The 21,923-nt window shown below is 47.7% G+C and overlaps 1 protein-coding gene across 1 annotated transcript; it reads left to right on the top strand.

Moving 5' to 3' along the window:
* Positions 1 to 94: 94 nt before the first annotated feature.
* On the top strand, positions 95 to 4,333 carry LOC119365890 (RING finger and transmembrane domain-containing protein 2-like). The gene is made up of 8 exons (XM_037631542.1): positions 95 to 633; positions 834 to 910; positions 2,149 to 2,317; positions 2,774 to 2,862; positions 2,972 to 3,136; positions 3,215 to 3,292; positions 3,415 to 3,518; positions 3,846 to 4,333. Exons 1-8 carry the CDS (start codon positions 189 to 191, stop codon positions 3,949 to 3,951), a joined length of 1,233 nt encoding a protein of 410 aa, XP_037487439.1. The 5' UTR covers positions 95 to 188; the 3' UTR covers positions 3,952 to 4,333.
* The last annotated feature ends 17,590 nt before the right edge of the window (positions 4,334 to 21,923 follow it).

Raw genomic sequence — 21,923 nt, 5'->3', positions numbered from 1 at the left:
TTCTGTTGCCCACAAAATCCAAACTCAAGAGCGACGAGGACATAAACCCCCTTCCTTCTTCCCCTTTCCCCCCTCGCCTCGGCCCTCGGCTGCGAGCGCGGCTCCACGCCTCCCCTCCACCCCCACAGCACCGCACCGCCAGCCGGTGACCGGGTCGCGCCATCGCACGGCGACGCCCACCCGCCCCGATGGACCCGCCGCCCCCGCCTCCGCCGCAGCCGGCGCACGGGGGCTACGCCCAGCGCTTCTCCCCCGCCGGCCTCATCCACGCGCCGCTCTCCGCGCTGCTCGAGTACTCCTCGGGCGTCCTGCGGGCCCAGGCCGGCGGGGGCGGCGGCGGGGGCGCCCAGCGGGGGGAGCCATCCGCGGGGGCCGACGGGGAGGTGTCGATTCGGATCGCCGGGCCCGACGACGCGCCTGGCGCTGGCGCGGGGGACGCGGGAGGAGGGCAGCAGCCCGCGGACGAGGAGGCCCCGGCGGCGCGGGGGGACGAGGCCGGCGCGGGCGGCGCGAGCGGGAGGGGGGACTCGCCGTACCAGGGCTACGACGTGCAGCGCCTGGCCAGGTGGGTGGAGCACGCGCTGCCCTTCTCCCTGCTCCTGCTCGGCGTCTTCATCCGCCAGCACCTGCAAGGTACGCGAATCCCCGTGCAGCACCTACCCTATCTCTATGTAGCGTGAGGGTTTGCCTGCCTCACCAGGCGCTGTACGCGTGAATTGTGATTCGAGTTTGGTTCGATCCATTCTGTTGCGCGCCTGCTTCACAGCGTGGAGAAGTCGCTGGTCAGAAGATGATGGCGAGTTCCTCATTCCAATTGAGTTTATATTGTGTAGGTTTCTTCGTCATGATCTGGATTGCCGCAGTCATGTTCAAGTCCAATGATATCTTGCGCAAGCAAACCGCTCTCAAGGTTTGTGCTTCATAATAACTTGTCTTATCAACGTGCTTGTTCTGCTTCTAGAGGTTAATTAATTGTTCTGGCAAGCAGACTGCTCTCAAGGGCTTGTGCTTCTTATCTGGTGTACCAACGTTATTGTTCTGGTTCTAGTGTAGAGGTTAATTGGTATGCTTCTAGAGGTTTTGTTTGGATGTCATATTGCTTGATCATGTTAGTTTTGCTCAGCAACTGCCAGCAGAAATGTGACAATATCTTCTTATCATATGTAACATCATGATGCACAGCTGCTCTGCAAACCCTTCTGCTGCTGTCAGTGCCATAGCTACATTAGGTTTGTGTCAGGATGTAAGTAGGCAAATTGCAAGCTGGCCACGAGCCTTTATGTGGGCATATGCGTCTGCGCATGTAACATTTGGCAACGCGGTGTCTGCCAAGAATGCACATCATTCATTATTTGATTTGAAAAGAAACATGAAGGGTTTGGTTGTCATTTCATATGTTCGGAAATGAATGTGTACAGCTAAGAGTAATTGATAACGCCTATGGATGTCTAAGCCTATAAGACAATCTATTCCAACTCCGAGAATAATCCACAATGACCATGCGTCCTTACAGCACACGAAGAACAACGCGTAGATGTATAATTGGCGCCTCACTGAACTATTGAAGCCTCTTTAGCTAGACTTGCGCACATGCTCTGGCGCCAGGAAAGGCGACACTCTTAATTAGCAATACGAGGGTTGGGGCTAGGCTGTTGCTGATGGAACCAATTGCTGGTGTTTGTGGGCTGAGTGCCGCTAAAACTGTGCAGTGAGCCTCATAGTAATTTTATGCGTCATTAAGGAAGCAGGCTGTGTACCAAGAGGTCCTGGGTTCGATGCAGCCTCTATGCATTGCACCGTGCAGGGGTAAGGCTTGCCTTGTATAATCCTTCGCCAAACCCCCTGGGGTGGGAGCTTCTAGCACTGGGTATGTCCCTTCTATTGAGGAAGCCGGCTGGCAGACTGCTGCCGTCACTACATCCCTAATGCTGGGGCCCGTATTAACTCCATTTGATTGCCAAATTGCTTAGATAGCTCCATTTGATTGTCCATGCTTAGAAGAGTTGGAAACATTGTAGATGTTTTGGTATGGATATGTGCTCTAGAATGTGATTGTCATGTCGTTTCCCCTTTAAGTTGATGCGGTGAATGTCAATTAAACAAGATCTTCAGCTGATCTATCACTTGTATTTATTTTTCTTATTTCAGGGGGAGAGGAAAATGCCAATGCTTATCGGGATTGTAGTAGTATTCACCATTCACGTCTTTGGAGTCTACTGGTGGTACAGGAATGATGACCTTGTTAGACCTTTGGTGATGCTTCCTCCAAAAGAAATACCACCATTCTGGCATGCTATATTTTTCATTGCGGTGAATGGTATTCCCTTTTACCCACACAGCATGATTTCCCCTTTTGGGGCCTCTCTGCTTCAAATTATTCCATATAATTGTAATATGCGCCCTTGAAAAACGCCTATGGTTTTCTATGATGCACTCAAACATCATTTCGATCATATTGTATGAGAGGGCATGACATTGCAACCCAATCATTTTCCTATTTATGAGTTTTTTGGTCCTGTGAACCAATGAGGCCCTTGGTCATTTCTTGAACTCAATCAGTAACCCATTGGTGGAAAAACTTGACGATGTATGTACCTGTGTGTTCTGTATTGTTTTGAAGCTGATAACATTGCCCTGTGTTTCACTTGTAAATAACTTATGTTTGTTGAATAATAGGAATTTATGCACCATTTCTATCTGTTCATAACTCTTAAACTAGCACTGCCCTCCTTAAAATTTGTAATCAGGCTGACTGCTGTTTTGTGCTCCACAGATACAATGGTCCGGCAAGCTGCTATGGTGGTCAAGTGTGTGCTGCTCATGTACTACAAAAACAGCAAAGGTCGTCACTATCGTAGACAGGTAATCTGCTGTACATTATCATTGTTCAGCTACTTAGGTAATTTTTACCAGTTTTGATAGAGAGATGTACAGCCAAGCATTTCTCGTTGTAACTCAACTTTCTCTTTAGGGCCAAATGTTGACAGTTGTGGAATATTCCCTACTTCTGTACCGTGCGTTGTTGCCGGCTCCTGTGTGGTATCGTTTTTTCCTGAACAAGGAATATGGAAGTCTTTTTTCATCTTTAACAACTGGATTGTACCTTACTTTCAAGGTGGCATCAATGGTGGAAAAGGTACTTCTAATTCCTTTGTTTCATTTCTTAACCAATTCTGGGTTTATAATAGCTGACATCACTGCTGCTTCCTATCAGGTTCGATCACTTTTGGCTTCAGTGAATGCGCTGTCTCATAAGGACTTGCATTATGGTTCACATGCAACAACTGAGCAGGTAATGCAGTGTTAGGCTTTCTAGGCGCATGAGTGAAATGTGGTGGTGGCATATGCATCCTTGGTTTATATCTCTGGAGCTTCTAGCTAAAGTCTGCATTCATTTCACTATATGGTATGCAGGTTCTTGCTGCTGGAGATCTGTGTGCTATATGCCAAGAAAAGATGCATACTCCCATCCTCCTGCAGTGTAAACATATCTTCTGCGAAGACTGTGCCTCTGAATGGTATATATCGCATACACATTTTGTCATCTGGTTCTTGATGCTTTGCTGGCATCTACTCCCTCCGTTCCGAATTACTCCCTCCGTTCGGAATTACTTGTCGCAGAAACGGATGTAGATGTATTTTAGTTCTAGATACATCCATATCCGAGACAAGTAATTCCGAACGGAGGGAGTACTCGTCTTGGATTTGTCTAGATACGGATGTATCTAGACTCATTTTAGTGCTAGATACCTCCGTATCTAGACAAATCTAAGACAAGTAATTTGGAACGGAGGGAGTAACAGTTACCAAATTGGAACTTCTCATCGCTCGCTGAATGATGGCAGGTTGGAGCGGGAGCGGACATGCCCGTTATGCAGGGCGCTGGTGAAGCCAGGGGACATTCGGTCATTCAGCGACGGTTCAACGACCCTCTTCTTTCAGCTCTTCTAACAAGAAACCAGAAGCGCTAACCTTCGGCCTGCAGATGTTGGATCGCCCCCTGTTACTCTCCATCAGCCTGCCGTGTGCTGAGACTTTCTCCAGTCCAGGTCTTTTTCCGCCAGTTCGTGACAAGTAGTAGGTGCCATGGGTGTGCATATTACCCTGTATAGGTCCTTGCGGGATTCTCCATCACAAAAAAAAGAGAGGATTGTTATGACGAAATAACTGAATCTATAGAGGTGAATTTCCATTAGCATGTGGTTGGGTGGGTGCCGCCACATCTGCAAAATTCAGAATTGACCTTATACATGATCACAAATGTTAACTCTTGACTCCTGAGCCAACGTAGCTTGTTGCTCGTACAATGAGATGAACATATCCTATTGTTTCCTGCTTGTGTCACATGAGTCACATCATCATTCTTGCCACCTAAAATATGTCTTTTAGTAATTTCGGCGAAGGGAGTTGGGTCTGATTTGATATAACGCGGTATGTTTTGCTTGCTCCAGATTTAGCCAATATTGGCACCGAAAATGAAGCAAAGTAGGCAAGATGGCATGAGCCCGACGGGCAAGGCAAAAGCCTGTTTGTCATAACCACAAAGTTGGTAGAGTTGATTTTGGGTAGCAGGCAAACATACCCTAGACCCCGACAGCACTAATGTGTAATATTAGGTGTGTGCTGTTGACTAGTTATTCTGGGCGTGGACGTAATTATGTCGACATCACCGGAAGGTGCACAAGAATATCCTGTTATGCCGGAACAGAGGGCAAGGGGAGAACAACCTGCCCGGACACCCGAACGTTGCCTGAACTGAAAGAGATGAGCACTATAATAAAAGTTGATATTATTTTTTAGGAAAGACGGTCAATTTATATCTAATGATCATCAAGGAAAACAATATATAGCCAGTACAATGGATAGACAACAAGACATAAAACAACCAGCAAATAATAAAATTACAACCAAACCATGCTGATTGTCTTCTTCCTTCGATTGTATGCTGCTCGCCGAAGCTTAAAAAATTGTACCAAACTGACAATAAGAGAAATGTACACCCTCTTAATACCAGCCTTTGAAGGCCGCAATAGCTACCTGTCGCTAGAAATGAAATGAACATCTTTCACCACAGACCCGCAGGGTTGGAGAAACCGAACCATGCCATAGTAACAAATCAAAAGAAGAGGTCGAAATCATTGCACAAAGAGCCAAGTTACTTCCCTTGATCGAACCAACACTTTCCGGATTCTCGTTTGTATATGTACCTATCTGATCGCCACTTTGATTTCACATATTGAATATGAAGACAACCACAAAATCTGGCAACACCTGCCCTTGCAGGCCCTTCATCGGCGTCTGATCGACAATCGTCGAGGTAGGGAGAGCCTGGAGAGAACTTATCCCAATGCGCTATCGCCGCCACCACCTTGTCGGTACTGCTAGGGAAACAAAATCTAAGGAAAACAAGGGCATAGCGATGTGCCCCCACTCTTCTAATTAGCAATGAGATCACTGGACAAGAGAGGTGAGGTGAGAGCGCGGCTACAACCCACTCCACGTAGAATCTCCGCAGAAAACACACCAATGCCTTTGGCTAAGGGCATGTACATTAGTGTTGAAACATGTTGTCTATAATAACTCTCCAAATCACCTGTAGACATCACTAAAAACGTACCCTATAATAGTCTGACTTTTTTGCTACCCACAAGGCCCTAAAATCACAAAATTATGGAATTGGTGGGTTTGGAAAGGATCCTCGTGTAGGCCCCTTGTGTCACTCACCAGGGGTGACTCGGGCAGCGACCTAGCCTATCCGCCACTGCCACCCTTCTCCTCCTTCCCGCTCATCGTCGTTACTAGAGAGAGCCGGGTCTCTCTCCCTCCCTCCCTCCCTCCCTCTCTCTCTCTCTCTCTCTCTCTCTCTCTCTCTCTCTCTCTCTCTCTCTCTCTCTCTCTCTGTAGACCATGCTATTGGGCGGTACCATGGTAGGTGGTACGCAGCCTGGTCGGGGGAGGGGGTGGGGGCTCGCGTCGACAACCATCTTCTCCCCACCCCACCGCTCAGGATTCCCTCCTTCGCCACCAGGTTTCCCTGTCACCGCTGCTGCAGATCAAATGACCTGGTGGCCGGTGCAACCGTCTCGGTGGCGGTTCTGGTTGTCCGGTCCGTCCTCCTCTCGTGCTCGTCGGGCACATCCATGCTGCCATGGGTGCCTGGTTCTCGACCGAGCCCCTTGTACAGAGCTAGAGGGGCCAAATCTAGAGCTCCCTTAACGTTGAGCGCCATGACGACAGTCTGACAGGTAGCTGGCCGTCCATGTTGGCTTGGGGCTAAGTGGTGGAGGGTCGGGGCGGCTTTCGTCGGTGTTCGACAGGGTGGCCATTGGGCTTGGCAGGGGCCGAAGGTCTTCTTGGGGTGGCTAGCTATGCACTCTACCTCGACATTTGCGGTAACGTAGTAGTGCCTAGGAAGGATGGGTCACCAGTGAAAGCTGCGCAAGGCCTTGGCCGTTGCTGGCGGAGGTTTACCGGGATTAGCGTCATGCCAAAAGGCTAACAGACGTATCCATTTGCGATTGTCCATGGGGTGTAATCTACACTTGTCAATGATGGTCTCTTGGCTTGAAGGTGGGCCCTTGAATCACCTTGGTTAGGCTGCTAATGTTTGCGGACGCCGTTCTCCTCCTTGGAGGATTCATTGTTTTTGCACCCTGAAAGTGCTAGTTATCGACTAGAGGGGGGGGGGTGAATATGCGATTTTTATGGAAGTCTTCAAGACAGGCAATGTCTTCGAAGATAGCCAACCAAATGCAACCTACACAGTATGCAGCGGAAGATAAACTACACTAGACAAGCTATAGTCAAGAGAACATGGCAAGGTAAGCAAGAGGACAAATAGCGGCTAGATAGAGTGGATCAGAATAGGAAGATAGTATGAAGATAAATCAATGCAATCAGAGAGAATGCCTTCACACAGTGAAGTCAACCAGGGCAAACAAGCAATAACTTCACGAAGCTAAACAGTAAGGGTGAAGTGATAGAACCAGTTGCTTGGTGAAGACAAGGATTTGGTAGACCAGTTCCAGTTGTTGTAACAACTGCACGTTTGGTTACGGAGGCTGAGATTGAACTCCGAAGACCGCGTCTTCACCTTATTCCCCTTGAGCTAAGGACACTTAGTCCTCGCCCAATCACTCTGGTAAGTCTTCAAGGTAGACTTCCAAACCTTCACAAACTTTGTTCACCGGCGATCCACAACGACTTTTGGATCCTCAGAACACGACGCCTAACCGACTGGAAGATACACACTCTTCAAGTGTAATAAGTCTTCAGATCACGCGGACAAAAAGACTTCAATGATGCCTAACACTCTTTGGCTTTGGGTGTTTTGGGTTTTTTCCTCGCGAGGGTTCTCTCTCAAAGGCTTCAGAGGTGGGTTGCTCTCAAATGACAAAAGCCGTGCACTAACTCTGAGCAGCCACCAATTTATGGTGTAGGGGGTGGGCTATTTATAGCCAGGAGGCAACCCGACATGATATGTCTGAAATGACCCTGGTCACTAAGGAACCGACACGTGTCCAACGGTCGAATTTCAAACACACACGACAGCTTGACTTGGGCTACAAGCAAAGCTGACACATCCAACTCTGGATAAGATTTTCTCTCGTTGTCTTCACTCAAAGATATAGGATTTGGGTTGAGCATCACATTAGTTTTTCTGACTCTATTCACTTGGACCCCACTTAACAGTTCGTTGGTTCCTACGACTCAAGTACGAAGAAAAATGAAACTACGAAAGAAACTATGTCTTCGCACTCCATTGTCTTCAAGTGATTGTCTTCACACGTCATTATCTTCGACGTGAATGTCTTCATGAACCACCATTGTCTTCAATGCCTTCGTACATTTTTAGGGTCATCTATGGTAGGTAAACCGAATCAAAGAGGGACTTCTACCTGTGTTATCCAGCAATTCTCACAAACACATTAGTCCCTCAACCACGTTTGTCGTCAATACTTCAAAACCAACTAGGGGTGGCACTAGATGCACTTACAATCTCCCCCTTTTTGGTGATTGATGACAAACTGGTTGAAGTTTTCAACGGCGATAAAAATATGTGAAAGTTAAAGAACACGGTCATTGGCTTCATGAAGTTGAAAGTGCCCCCTGAAGATGTGCATATAAGTAATTTGCCTTTGAATGCAAATGCACATGGCAGGTTCTGCTATGTGGAGATCTCCTTCAATTCATGAAGACAATTCATCGTGCATACAAAAATGTAGTGAAGATAATGACATGCACAATGAAAAATGGGCGTTTGCAGAATGACTTCATGCGGAATTTATCATCACAATAAAAGGCAGCAGCAAAAGTGGCATACAACCATCAAGGCTTAAGTGTTACAACTCAAAACCAACAGTTCAAGAATGAGAGTTGCAAAACTTAATAAAAATAAGCACCCGACTGAAAGTGCTAGTGATCAACTAGAGGGGGGGGGGGTGAATAGGCAATTTTTATGGAAGTCTTCAAAACATGGAAGTTTCGAAGACAATCGATAGAAATGAACCTATTAACATGCAGCAGAAGGTAGACTACACTAGGCAAGCCATAGTCAAGTATTCAATGAAGTGAAAGCACAAATACTAATAGCAGCTAGCAGTATGGATCAGGATGGAAGACAATATGAAGCCAATTAGAACAAGTAGTCACACAGTGAAGACAAATAGATAATGCAAACAGACCCTGTGATGCGGAGCATCCCATGATCATCCCCATGGACCTACCATCGTCGCATCAAGAGCCAAGAGGACCCATGACACGAGCACGAGCCAGAGCTCTCGAGAACGAGGTGACTTCTTTCCTTAGTGATATCACATATGATCCACTCGAGACATGGTTACTACCTAAGACCGATATGCTATGCATGATCAGGTGTCAAGAGGAGCCTCCCGAAGATGCACGTGAAGACGGGCCCCGGACATCCGGCCCCTAGAGATGCCACCACAGCAGCCGCAGCCCAACCAGAAAAGCTACAGGGCCCGAACATCCGACCCCGCGCCCCGGACATCTGGCCTCCCCCGAAGCCCCGGAAATCCGGCCCTCTGCCCGGAAATCCGGCCTCGTCTATCCAGAGATCGCAGAAGTCTTCACCGCCATCCCGGACATCCGCCCCCCCAGCCCGGACATCCGGCCACTCCTGAAGCCCCGGACATCCGGCCCGATGCCCGGACATCCGGCCTCGCCTGTCTGTGAACAGTGAAGGGCCGAAGCCCATGTACCCTCTCGCCCCCTAGACTATATATACTTCATCCCCTTCCTCTTTCTAGGGTTAGCGTTGTGATAGCTCATTTGTGAGATAGAGGCTCTCTCATCCATATCAGATCTACTCCTTGAGAGAGACCGCGGCCCCTCTTCGGAGAAGATCCCCCTTGGATTCAAGACCCCCTCTTGGGTGGCCCCCATCAAGACCTCCTTCTAGGAGAAGAACCGGTTACTTTGTATCGTCCTTTGTTGACCTTGGATCATCGTGTATCTCTTTGTGTTATTGGATCTAGCACATGTGTAATCGAATCTTGTTGGTTTGAGTGATTCTCTCGTGTTTCCCCTCGTGAATCCCCTCGTGTTCTTCGTGTTTATCTTTGGGATCCGCTCCTTTCGTGAAAGATCGGCCATCTAGGGTTTCACCCTACATCATCTTGGTATCATGAGCCACGTTGATCACGATTTCGGAGCCTCCCCATTGTGTTTCTAGCCTTGTTTTGTTGTTTTTCGTCCTAATCCGAAAATTGCCCCACAAAAGTAGCCCCAATTTTTTTGTGATTTGTTGGTGTGATGAAGTTTTGTTGGATTTGATCCGCGGATTTCGTGTGTTGCAAGTAGATCTAGCTTTCCCCCACCTTTTCCCCAATTTCCATCCACAAAATCTTCCGAATTTTGCCCCGGATTTGACCTCTCCACGGGGGGTTCTTCGAATTCGTCCACGGATCCAGCGCCCGGACATCCGGCACCCCGGACATCCAGCCATCACCCCCGGACATCCGGCCCCTGGCAGCAAAACAACCCATCCACCATACATTTTCCGCCTAACTCTCGCCAAATTTTGTCCCGGTGCCCACATACACTTCCGCATACCTCCACCACTTCCGCATAGCACCACCCTAGCCTTTGCCGCTACTAACTCCGACAATTTTGCCAAATTTTGCTTTGAGAATTTGAGTTGTGGTTTCCGTGTCCTTTTGTGTTTCGGCTATCTAGGTACGGTTCGACATCAACATCACCACCGCTCATCTTCGCCAAGGACTACTACGAACGGCTACATTACTTTGGTATCACCTTCACCTTGGATATCAACTTGGTATCATGATATCATCATACTCTTTTGCAATCGCATTGATAACCACATGGCCTTACTTTTGCGTCACTTACCCATCGAGACTAGCCCTTGAGTATTGCCGGCAACGTGACTTGTGCACATTAGTGTTCATACTTCCCATAGCATACATACCATCATCGTGTTGCATCTCTTGGTATCATCACTTGTGTCACAAAGTTGTTGTCACATACACAATTGCTATCTTGCTTCGTGAAACATTGCATGAGAAAAGAGCTCAAACATCAAAGAGCCAAACAAGCTTTTAAGCAAAAAGAGGAAAGACAAGCAAAGAGCAAGAACCATAGCATCATACAACATTAAGATTGTCATACTCGATCATCTTGGATCAATGCATAGGAACATCATACATATAGCATACTTGGGATAGAAGTCGTTGCATTTTTGCTTAGTAGGTTGTGCACAAGTTCGTATCCGCCTATTGTGCAATCGTGCTAGCGTCTCTCTAGTGTTGTGCAACAAGAGCATCTTGGTGAATTCCACATTTTGGCTCATCCTTGGTTGCATAACCCCATCTTATCTATTTGCATGTGTGTTTCCGTGTACCATATCTTGCTATTGGTCTACTTGTTGCATTTGCAAATTCGTGAATCTTTTCCAACATTATTGAGTCTCACTTACAATTGCATCAAATTTTGTGCCACCATCCTAACCGAGCTCCACCATAAGCTTTTACTTGTGTAGGTGTGAGAACATACAAGAATTGGTACCAATTGTGCTATTTCCTTGTTACACATTGGAGTCATCTTTGATCCATTGTCAACATCGGTCAAGGTACATTTGATATTGGTTCTTCCCTTTCTTCCACTCACACTGTCTTGGAATGATGGATAGGCCAAGTACTTCTACCAACCCGCTCTTCATGGAGCAAGACGACGACATGAACTCCTTCGTCACCAAGAGTCACCTCTTTGGCGCACAACATGCTTTGCATCAAGAGCAACAAGCTATGAGTGAACGCATCGACATCCTCGCCGCCGACTTGCGACTTTCCGAGCAACGTACAAGGAACTACTTCAACCACAAGCTCGACGATCACAAGCAAGAGAATGACGCAAGGATGGACGAGATTCGCGCTTTGTTGCTCAACCGCTCTTCTTCCACTTCAAGAAGGAGCCGTTCAAGTCACCATTCCGAATTCAACCTCTCCGGCTCAAGTACACCGACATCGAACACTCTTCGTCGAACCGCGTGCAACGAACGTCAAGCAAACCTCAATCCACTTCGAGACACCGACTCGCAAGAACATCGACGACGTCAAGCCGAAGAAGCCTTTGCTCTAGCTCGAGAACAACAACAACAACGCCAACATGAAGAGGAAGAACACGCGCGTCTACACCAAAATGCACAAGATGCCGAGGCTCAATGTCAAGAACAACAACTCCGTGACGCTCAAGCACTTGAAGTGCAACGTGCCCTTCATGAATCAAGTCGTGCCGTAGCCAATCGAGGCCGACAAGCTCGACTACATCAAGAAGCACTTCATGATGAAGCTCAAGAAAGAATTTACCAAAGACGTGTGCATCAACAAGCTCCTCGTCAAGATAGACAAGTGCCTCGTCAAGATAGACAAGCTCCCCCTCAAGCGAGACAAGAACATCAAGTTCATCAAGAGCATGACAACAATGGGAATCCTCCACGACAAGAGCAACACGAGGTTGACAACCCTCCGCGTCAAGAGCACCATGAGTTGAACAATCATCTACAACATGGGCGTCATCATCCCCGACCCCAACACAATGAAGAGCAACGCTACGGCAAGCTAAAGTTCACCATGCCCAAGTTCAATGGAAACAATGACCCCGAAGAGTACATCTCATGGTCATTGAAGGTTGACAAAATCTTCCGCTTGCACAACTACGAAGAAGAGAAGAAGATCGCAATGGCATCCCTTGAATTCCAAGACTATGTCCTCATTTGGTGGGAACAAGTCATTGAGCGCCGCGAGGCAAGAGGTGAACCACCCATCACCACTTGGACACAAATGAAGGATGTCATGAGAGCACGATTCGTGCCAAACTACTACAACCGCGACCTCTTCAAGAAACTTCAACAACTCAAGCAAGGAACCAAGAGCATTGAATAGTACTACAAGGAAATGGAGATTACCATGATACGAGCCAATGTCAAAGAAGATGATGAGAAAACTATGGCAAGGTTCTTGAATGGACTCAATCATCCTATCAAGAAGATGGCCGACTTCCAACCATACTTGAACCTCATCGAGCTAGTGCATCAAGCTACCAAAGCGGAACGGCAAGTACAAGACGACTTCAAGTATGCCAAGTTCTCATCCAAGTCCGATGGCCTCTCCAACAATCAAGCTTCGACGACTCCAACACCTTCTACCTCAACCAAGCCTTCTACAAGCAACGGTGACAAGTCAAGTTACAAGAAAGCTTCGACAAGCTCAAGTCGTCCTCCTACTACAAGCAACTTCAAGAAAGCTCCATCATCATCTACTCCACCCGATGAGACCATCAAGACAAGTTCTATCAAATGCTTCACATGCGGAGGCCGAAGCCACAAGTCCTTCGAGTGCACAAACAAGCGCACCATGATCCTCAACGACGACGGAACCTATGACTCCATGAGTGAAGGAGAAATGGAAGCTCTTGAGCAAGTGGCCATGCACCGACAAGTGAACAATGAAGATGAAGATGACCAAGTCTTTTGCGATGAAGATTCAAGTCCCGCTCTTGTTGTCTCCAAGGTCTTGACTCCTCAACATCAACAAGACGAAGATCAAAGATGCCATATCTTCCACACAAAGGCCGGCATCAATGGACGTTCCGTCAAGGTCATCATCGATGGAGGTAGTTGCCACAACTTAGCAAGTGAAGAACTATGCTCCAAGCTCCAATTGGTCAAGATGAAGCACCCTCACCTCTACAAGGTTCAATGGCTAAGCGACACCGGCACCATACAAGTCGAGCATAGAGTACAAATCTCTTTCAAGATCGGCGCCTATGAAGACACATTGGAATGTGATGTCCTTCCGATGACCGTTTGCCACCTCCTCCTTGGACGGCCATGGCAATTTGACCAAGGTGTCATTCACAATGGGCGTACAAATCACTGTAGCTTCAAGATGAAAGGGAAAGAGTTCGTGCTACGTCCTATGTCTCCAAGCCAAGTGCTCGCCGACAAGCAAGCCACCCATCATGGAGAAAATAGTGAGAGAGCGACCCACCAAAAAGAGAGTGAGCGCCACAAGCCCAAATTGAGTGCCTCCACGATGAGCGACAAGAAAAACTTAGTTCTCTTTGCCACCAAACGTGAGATGAGAGAAGTGTGTGAGAACCCATCAAGTGTCCTACACTATGTCCTATTGTGCAAGGACGAGGTCACAAAAACTAACAACTCTCACGATCTACCTTTGGTGTTATCTTCTCTATTGCAGGAATTCCAAGATGGTTTCCCCGATGAGCTACCTCAGGGTCTACCTCCACTACGAGGCATTAAGCACCGAATTGATCTCATCCCCAGAGTGCCGCTTCCCAACAAAGATCCATACCGCGTCAACCCCGAAGAAACCAAAGAAATACAAAGGCAAGTAAAGCATCTCATAGACCATGGACATGTGCGTGAAAGTTTGAGTCCTTGTGCCGTACCGGTCATTCTTGTGCCAAAACGTGATGGTAGCTTTTGCATGTGCTCCGATTGTAGACCTATCAATGCTATCACCATTAGATATAGGTACCCCATTCCACGCCTTGATGATATGCTTGATGAACTTAGCGGTGCCACTATCTTTTCCAAAATTGATCTTAAAAGTGGTTACTATCAAATCCACACACAAGAGGGTGATGAATGGAAAACCGCTTTCAAAACAAAGTTTGGTCTCTATGAGTGGTTAGTCATGCCTATGGGTTTATCGGAAGCACCCGGTACTTTCATGCGTCTTATGCATTACGTGTTTCGCCCTTACATTGGTGAATTTGTTGTTGTCTACTTTGATGATATCCTTGTGTTTAGCAAATCTCTCAAAGATCACGTCACCCACCTTCGCACTGTGCTACAAACTCTTCGAAAAGAGCAACTTTATGCTAATATGGAAAAATGCCTATTTGGCGTTGACAAGCTTGTTTTCTTGGGTTTCGTAGTTTCTTCTAAGGGTGTTCATGTTGATGAATCTAAGATCAATGCTATTAAAACTTGGCCCCAACCAACCAATTTGCAACAAGTGTGTAGTTTTCTTGGTTTAGCCGGTTTCTACCGTAGATTTGTGAAGGATTTTAGCACCATTGCTTCACCTTTGCATGCTTTGCGTAAGAAAAATGCACCGTTTGTTTGGGGAACATCTCAAGATATTGCTTTCAATGAGCTTAAGAATTTGCTTACTCATGCTCCCGTGCTTGCATTACCCAACTTTGACAAACCTTTCGAAATTCATTGCGATGCTAGTGGTAATGGCATAGGAGGTGTGTTAACGCAAGAGAAGCGCCCCAGTGCATACTTTAGTGAGAAACTCTCCGGAGCGCAACTCAATTACCCCATCTATGACAAAGAGCTATATGCTTTAGTGCGAGTTTTGCATGAATGGGAACATTACCTTCGCCCACATGAGTTCATCATCCATACCGACCATGAAACACTTAAATACCTTAAGGGTCAAACTAAATTGTACAAGCGTCATGCTAAATGGAGTGAATCTATTGCGTCATTTCCCTATGTCATCAAGTACATTAAGGGTAAAGAAAATGTTGTGGCGGTTGCGCTTTCCCGTATATGCATGCTTGTCACTAACCTTGAGTTGAATGTCATTGGTTTTGAGCATATCAAAGACTTGTATGAACATGATCCCACATTCGCCCTACCTTATGCCAAGTGTTTGATGCATACTTCTTGGGATCGATACTACATCAAAGATGGATATCTTATGAGAGCTAACAAACTTTGCATCCCCGAGTCCTCTTTTCGTTTGTTGCTTTTGCATGAATCTCATGGAGGCGGACTCATGGGACACTTTGGACGCGACAAGACATTTGCTACGCTCTCCAAGAACTACTTTTGGCCCAAGATGCATCGCGACGTCAATCGCTTCACCAACCGTTGTTCTACATGTCGCAAAGCTAAGTCTAAAGCCCAATCTCATGGCCTCTATATGCCACTTCCAATTCCATATCATCCATGGGAAGATATTAGCATGGACTTTGTGCTTGGTTTTCCTAGAACTCGAAATGGCAAGGATTCCGTTTTTGTTGTTGTGGACCGTTTCTCTAAAATGGCTCATTTCATTCCTTGCAACAAGATAGACGATGCTTCACATATTGCAAATTTGTTTTGTAGGGAAATCTTGCGCCTTCATGGAGTGCCAAAGACGATTGTCTCGGACCGCGACGTCAAGTTCTTGAGTTACTTTTGGAAGACCCTATGCGCCAAGCTCAGAATCAAGCTCCTGTTCTCTTCGGCATACCATCCACAAACCGACGGCCAAACGGAGGTCACCAACCGTACGCTCTCCACCCTACTACGCGTATTGATAAAGAAGAACATCAAGGAGTGGGAAGAGTGCCTACCCATCGCCAAGTACGCCTACAACCGAGCAAGACATTCGACTACCGGCAAGTCCCCCTTCGAGGTTGTCTATGGCTTCAACCCATTGTCCCCATTGGACATTCTACCTCTACCGCTACAAGAGCGCACAAACATGGACGCGAGTGCATGAGCCAACTTCCTCAAGAAGATGCATGAAGATACAAGGAACACCATCGAGCGCCAAGTACAATGACTCGCGACCAAGCTTAACGCCAACAAGCAACCCATGATGTTCCATGTTGGAGATCTTGTGTGGCTACACCTTCGAAAGGATCGCTTCCCCAATGAACGCAAGTCCAAGCTCCTACCACAAGCGGATGGACCCTTCAACGTGCTTGCATGCTGCAACAATAATGCATACAAGATCGAAATCCCACGCGACAAGTACTCCGTGAGCGACATCTTCAACATCAAAGATCTCTCCCCGTACCATGGTGAAGAGGATTTTGATCCGAGGTCGGATCTTTCCCAAGGGAGGGAGATGATGCGGAGCATCCCATGATCATCCCCATGGACCTACCATCGCCGCATCAAGAGCGAAGAGGACCCATGACACAAGCACGAGCCAGAGCTCTCGAGAACGAGGTGACTTCTTTCCTTAGTGATATCACATATGATCCACTCGTGACATGGTTACTACCTAAGTCCGATATGCTATGCATGATCAGGTGTCAACAGGAGCCTCCTGAATATGCACGTGAAGACGGACAAGCCACCAAGTCCACGGATGAAGAGAACCAACGGAAACGGGCAAGTTCTCCTTCCAGGCCCCGGACATCCGGCCAAGACCCCAGACATCCGGCCCCTGGAGATGCCACCACAGCAGCCGCAGCCCAGCCAGAAAAGCTACAGGGCCCGGACATCCGGCCCCGCGCCCCGGACATCCGGCCTCCCCCGAAGCCCCGGAAATCCGGCCCTCTGCCCGAAAATCTGGCCTCGTCTATCCAGAGACCGCAGAAGTGTTCACCGCCAGCCCGGACATCCGCCCCCAACCCGGACATCCGGCCACTCCTGAAGCCCCGGACATCCGGCCCGACGCCCGGACATCCGGCCTCGCCTGTCTGTGAACAGTGAAGGGCCGAAGCCCATGTACCCTCTTGCCCCCTAGACTATATATACTTCATCCCCTTCCTCTTTCTAGGGTTAGCGTTGTGATAGCTCATTTGTGAGATAGAGCCTCGCTCATCCACATCGGATCTACTCCTTGAGAGAGACCGCGGCCCCTCTTCGGAGAAGATCCCCCTTGGATTCAAGACCCCCTCTTGGGTGGCCCCCATCAAGACCTCCTTCTAGGAGAAGAACCGGTTACTTTGTATCATCCTTTGTTGACCTTGGATCATCGTGTATCTCTTTGTGTTATTGGATCTAGCACATGTGTAATCGAATCTTGTTGGTTTGAGTGATTCTCTCGTGTTTCCCCTCGTGAATCCCCTCGTGTTCTTCGTGTTTCTCTTTGGGATCCGCTCCTTTCGTGAAAGATCGGCCATCTAGGGTTTCACCCTACATCACCCTGACTTCACAAGGACCAATTGTAAATAAAGAGATGGAAAGGATAGAACCAGTTGCTCATTGAAGACAATGATTTGTTGGACCAGTTCCAGTTGCTGTGACAACTGTACATCTGGTTAGGGAGGCTGAGATTTAACTCAGAAGACCGTGTCTTCACCTTATTCCCCTTGAGCTAAGGACACCCAGTCCTCGCCCAATCACTCTGGTAAGTCTTCAAGGGAGACTTCCAAACCTTCACAGACTTCGTTCACAGGCGATCCACAATGACTCTTGGATGCTCAGAACGCGACGCCTAACCGGCTGGAGGATTCACAGTCCTCAAGTGTAACAAGTCTTCAGATCACACAGATAGGAAGACTTCAGTGATGCCTAACACTCTTTGGCTCTGGGAGTTTAGGGCTTTGTCCTCGCAAGGATTTCTCTCTCAAAGGCTTCGAGGTGGGTTGCTCTCAAACGACAAAAGTCATGCACTAACTTAGAGCAGCCAACCAATTTATGGTGTAGGGGGTGGGCTATTTATAGCCACTAGGCAACCCGACCTGATTTGTCCGAAATGACCCCGGGTCACTAAGGAACTGACATGTGTTCCAATGGTCAGATTTCAAACACATGCGGCAACTTTACTTGGGCTACAAGTAAAGCTGACTCATCCACCTCTGGATAAGATTTGCTCTCATCGTCTTCGCTCGAAAACATAGGATTTTGGTTAAGCATCGCTTCAGTCACTCTGACTTTGTTCACTGGGACCCCACTTAACAGTACGGTGGTTCCTATGACTCAACAAAAAAGAAAAGGAAACAATGAAACAGCTAAGTCTTCATGCTCCATAGTCTTCATACATTTTTAGGGGTCATCTCCGGTAGGAAAACCGAATCAATGAGGGACTACTACCTGTGTTATCCTCCAATTCTCACAAACACATTAGTCCCTCAACCAGGTTTGTTGTCAATACTCCAAAACCAACTAGGGGTGGCACTAGATGCACTTACAATCTCCCCCTTTTTGGTGATTGATGACAAACTGGTTGAAGTTTTCAACGGGGATAAAAGTATGTGAAATTGTAAAGGATTTAGGTGTTGTCTTCGTAAGTAGCAGGAAGGCTCCCCCTGAAGATGTGCATATAAGTATTTTTCTTTTGAATGCAAATGCACATGGCAGGTTGTACTTGCGGAGCTCCTCTTCTACTTATGAAGACAATTCATCATGCATGAAAGGATATAACGAAGATAATGACATGCATAATGAGAAATGGACGTCTGCAAAATGACTTCCTGCGGAATTTATCGTCGCACATGTAGAATTTATCATCGCATCACATAGTGTCGAAAAGGTAGCAGACGACCATCAAGTTTAAGTGTTACAACTCAAAACAAACCAAATGTTTCAAAAGCGAGAGTTGTAAGCACTTGGCAAATGTAGCAAAAGTAAAGCAACCACCCATATGGACCCGCTTGAAGACTATCAACTCATATGCTTCTCCCCCTTTTGTCAGCAATGACCAAAAAGGTTTGAAGACATAGAGCTTCTACTCGTTCCCATGAGGAGTAGGTGAAGCAGCAGGGTCGTCGTTGAGGTTCGGTGGTGCAGAAGAACTTGGTGCAGTATCGACATGCACTGAAGTTGGAGGTGGTGAAGTAGCGTCATCTTGATCATCTATGACTCTGGCATTCACCGTTGCAGATGAGGAGGAATAGTCAGAATCTTCGAGTGAGGGAGTCCGACGTAAGTGAGAATTCCTTGGAGGAGTTGAGTCAAACTTGAATCTCTCTGTGAAGTCATCATCTTGCAGATCAGCTTCATCACTAAGCAATGTCAAGCTCTTCCAAGACCTCCGACAGGTTTCATGTGTAACAAAGGCATTCTTGGTGGCAAGATTTCGAATGCAATTGATGTCCACCAAGACGCTTTGCATCTGACGCTTAAGCCAGTCATAATGCTTATCCTATTTCTGATGTAGAGAGACGAGAAGCTCTTGGTCATTGAGAACACGAGATCGCTTCCGAGGCCTTTGGGCAATGGTGCTTGAGTGGCTTCAGTTTGGGTGCGAGGGGCACATGTGTTGCTAGCCAAGGGGTAAACACGAGAAACGGCCCGAACTCCTTCAATGGGCTGGGTGAAGCTTTGACGATCAACATTGTGAAGCTAAACTGGCTCCTTTGCAGGCTCTGGGTAAATAGCTTCAACAAACAGATCAACCTCTGGCAAGAATACGAGATGATTGCGCGCAGACAGCTGATAGTTGAAGGCAGAGTGAAGCTTGATAAGACGCATTACCCATGGAGCATAGAACTTCAGACCAAAGATGTCGGAGCCAGATGCAGCCAACTGCCTGATGAAGAAGTCTTGAGCATTGAAGCTGATGCCATTGAAGATATAGAAAACCAAAGTCTTCACTACTCCTTCAAGCTTCGCTGCAGATGAATGTCCTTTGATAGGCCATAGAGTTTTCCTGATGATATGGTAAATGGTGCGGGGCAGATACTCTAGGTCTTCGACAAAGAATTCCGTTGGGTATTCAGCGTCGCGTGGCAGAGGCTTCATCATGCTCAGCATTTGGCTCATGTTAGGCTCTGACTTCTGGAAAATGCTCTCCAAAGCATTCTGGTGTTGCTGACAACCTGGTTCATAATATTCGCCAGGAGTGGGCAGGGCTGTAAGCTCAATGATGTCTTGGGCTTTAGCTTCATGATGGACATCGCCCGTCATCCACTCAAGGATCCAAGTCTTCGGATCCCTGTTGTATCCACGAATGTGGAGGGTAGCATAGAATTGAAGCAGAAGTTCTTCATTCCAGTGTTCCTTGGCAGTCACAAAGTTGAGCAGACCCGCATCACGGAAGCAGTCAAGAGCTTCTTCAAGGCAAGGCAATCCAGCAATGGCTTCGCAGTCTAGACGCATATGGGGGAAGATGCGCCCCTGATTGTACAAGATGCAAGAATAGTAGCTGCACTGCTGATAACTCCAAAATTGATCTGAGGAGGTTCTTGGCCTTGTGTAGGGGTTCTTGTCACTGTCAAAGAATGTGTTGTGTGCCTTGAATCCATTCAGATTAAATGATCTTGGTGACATTGCAGTACCTGGAAACCATGGTAGCCTTGGCTTTGGCTTCTGGACCTGAGGCCTGTGCTCCACACGATAGTCAAATTGAGGTCCGGGAGCAGGCGAAGGAACCAGAATTGGCCAGCGGACGGTAACAAGCTGACCACGATCATATGCTTGCTCGATGGTGTGTGGCCTGGGAAGTGGTACAGGAGCAGAGGCATTGGCTTCAAGTTGCAGATTTGCATCAGGTGCAGCATTAGCTTCAGGTGCAGTGACATCTGGCACCACATTAGCTTCAGGCGCCACATTAGCTTCAGCCATGACAACGTCATTGACTTCAGTGTTGATGTTGGTGGCCGCATCCGTATTGGTAACCGCCACTTCAGGAGCTGGAGGGTTAGACACGTTCTCCTCGAGAACAACTTCAAGGTTGGACGGGGGTGTAGCAACATGTTCTTCTTCTCTTGGTTCTTCTTCTTGGTCATCGGCTGATGCAGCCGGAATATCTTTAGCCGTTTTGGCTTAAGATTCAGGGATGTTCGCAGTAGGAGCGGCTTCAGGAAAGACTTCGCGTGAAATGGATTGGCGCTCTTCTCCTTCTGGAACACTTGATAAAGTGACCTGTGGCCTTGGTCCTTTGCGAAGCCTGCGAAACGCTGGCGACGCCTGTGGAGATGGAGTTGGTTGGGCCTCAAGGTCTTCATTGTCAATCACCGGAGTGGTGACCTGGGTTGGGGGAGTAACTGGTGTTTCTTCATCACGAGGGGATTCTTGAGGGTGATCAGCCCATGAGTCATCCTGAGCAATTGGTGTCAATGGACGACCAATGTTGATGAGTTCACTGTTCATGAGAACAGGTGATGATACCAAATTGTGCTCGATCCGAGGAAGGACTTCTTCATCTTCAGCATTGTCTTGATGACCAATGTCTTCAGCTGCGGTGGGGTCAACAGCTGGAATGTCTTCAACTACTGGAGCCTCTGTGGAAGCAGGCTCATGAATGATGAATTGGCGCTCATGATGTTCAGACACAGGACGAGCCACTGAGATTGGCTCGACAACAAGGGGCTCTATGGGAGCAGCCCGGTCTCTCTTCTTTGTCTTTCGCTTCTTGATCGGTGGAGCATCATCAGTGGTGGCTTTGGACTTGCGCTTTCTGGCTTCGGCTTCAGCTGCTCTAGTTTTCTGGTACTCTGAAGCCACTATGGGGACCTTAGGCTTCGAGCATGTCATACTGGCCGGGAAGACAATGCGAGGTTCTTCCTGCCTTGATGCTTCTGGTTGGGCCACAGCAGGCTTCTTCTTCTTCTTGGCAGCCATTCTAGGGTCGATGCCTGGTCGCCCCAAAGCCTTGCGCTTTTCAGCTTCATTGTAGCCTTGAACACATTTGGCAGCAAGATTCTTCATGCGCTCACGAGAACCTTTTGCTTCTTCTCGTTTCCTGTGGAACGCCTCCTTGAGCTCATGCATCATGACCTTGAAGTTTTGAATGTCTTCA

Source organism: Triticum dicoccoides, chromosome 1A (genome assembly GCF_002162155.2).
Source record: "Triticum dicoccoides isolate Atlit2015 ecotype Zavitan chromosome 1A, WEW_v2.0, whole genome shotgun sequence".
In the NCBI taxonomy this organism is placed as follows: Eukaryota; Viridiplantae; Streptophyta; class Magnoliopsida; order Poales; family Poaceae; genus Triticum; species Triticum dicoccoides.
The sequence above is the reverse complement of the archived record's forward strand: the minus strand, read 5'-3'. Positions and strand labels throughout refer to the sequence as shown.

Bases quoted from the DNA above. Each gene is read 5' to 3' on its own strand.
- LOC119365890 (XM_037631542.1), top strand. From the start codon at position 189: ATGGACCCGCCGCCCCCGCCTCCGCCGCAGCCGGCGCACGGGGGCTAC. The intron at 3,137-3,214 runs GTACTTCTAATT...GCTTCCTATCAG, and splicing joins TGGCATCAATGGTGGAAAAG to GTTCGATCACTTTTGGCTTC. The intron at 3,519-3,845 runs GTATATATCGCA...GAATGATGGCAG, and splicing joins GAAGACTGTGCCTCTGAATG to GTTGGAGCGGGAGCGGACAT.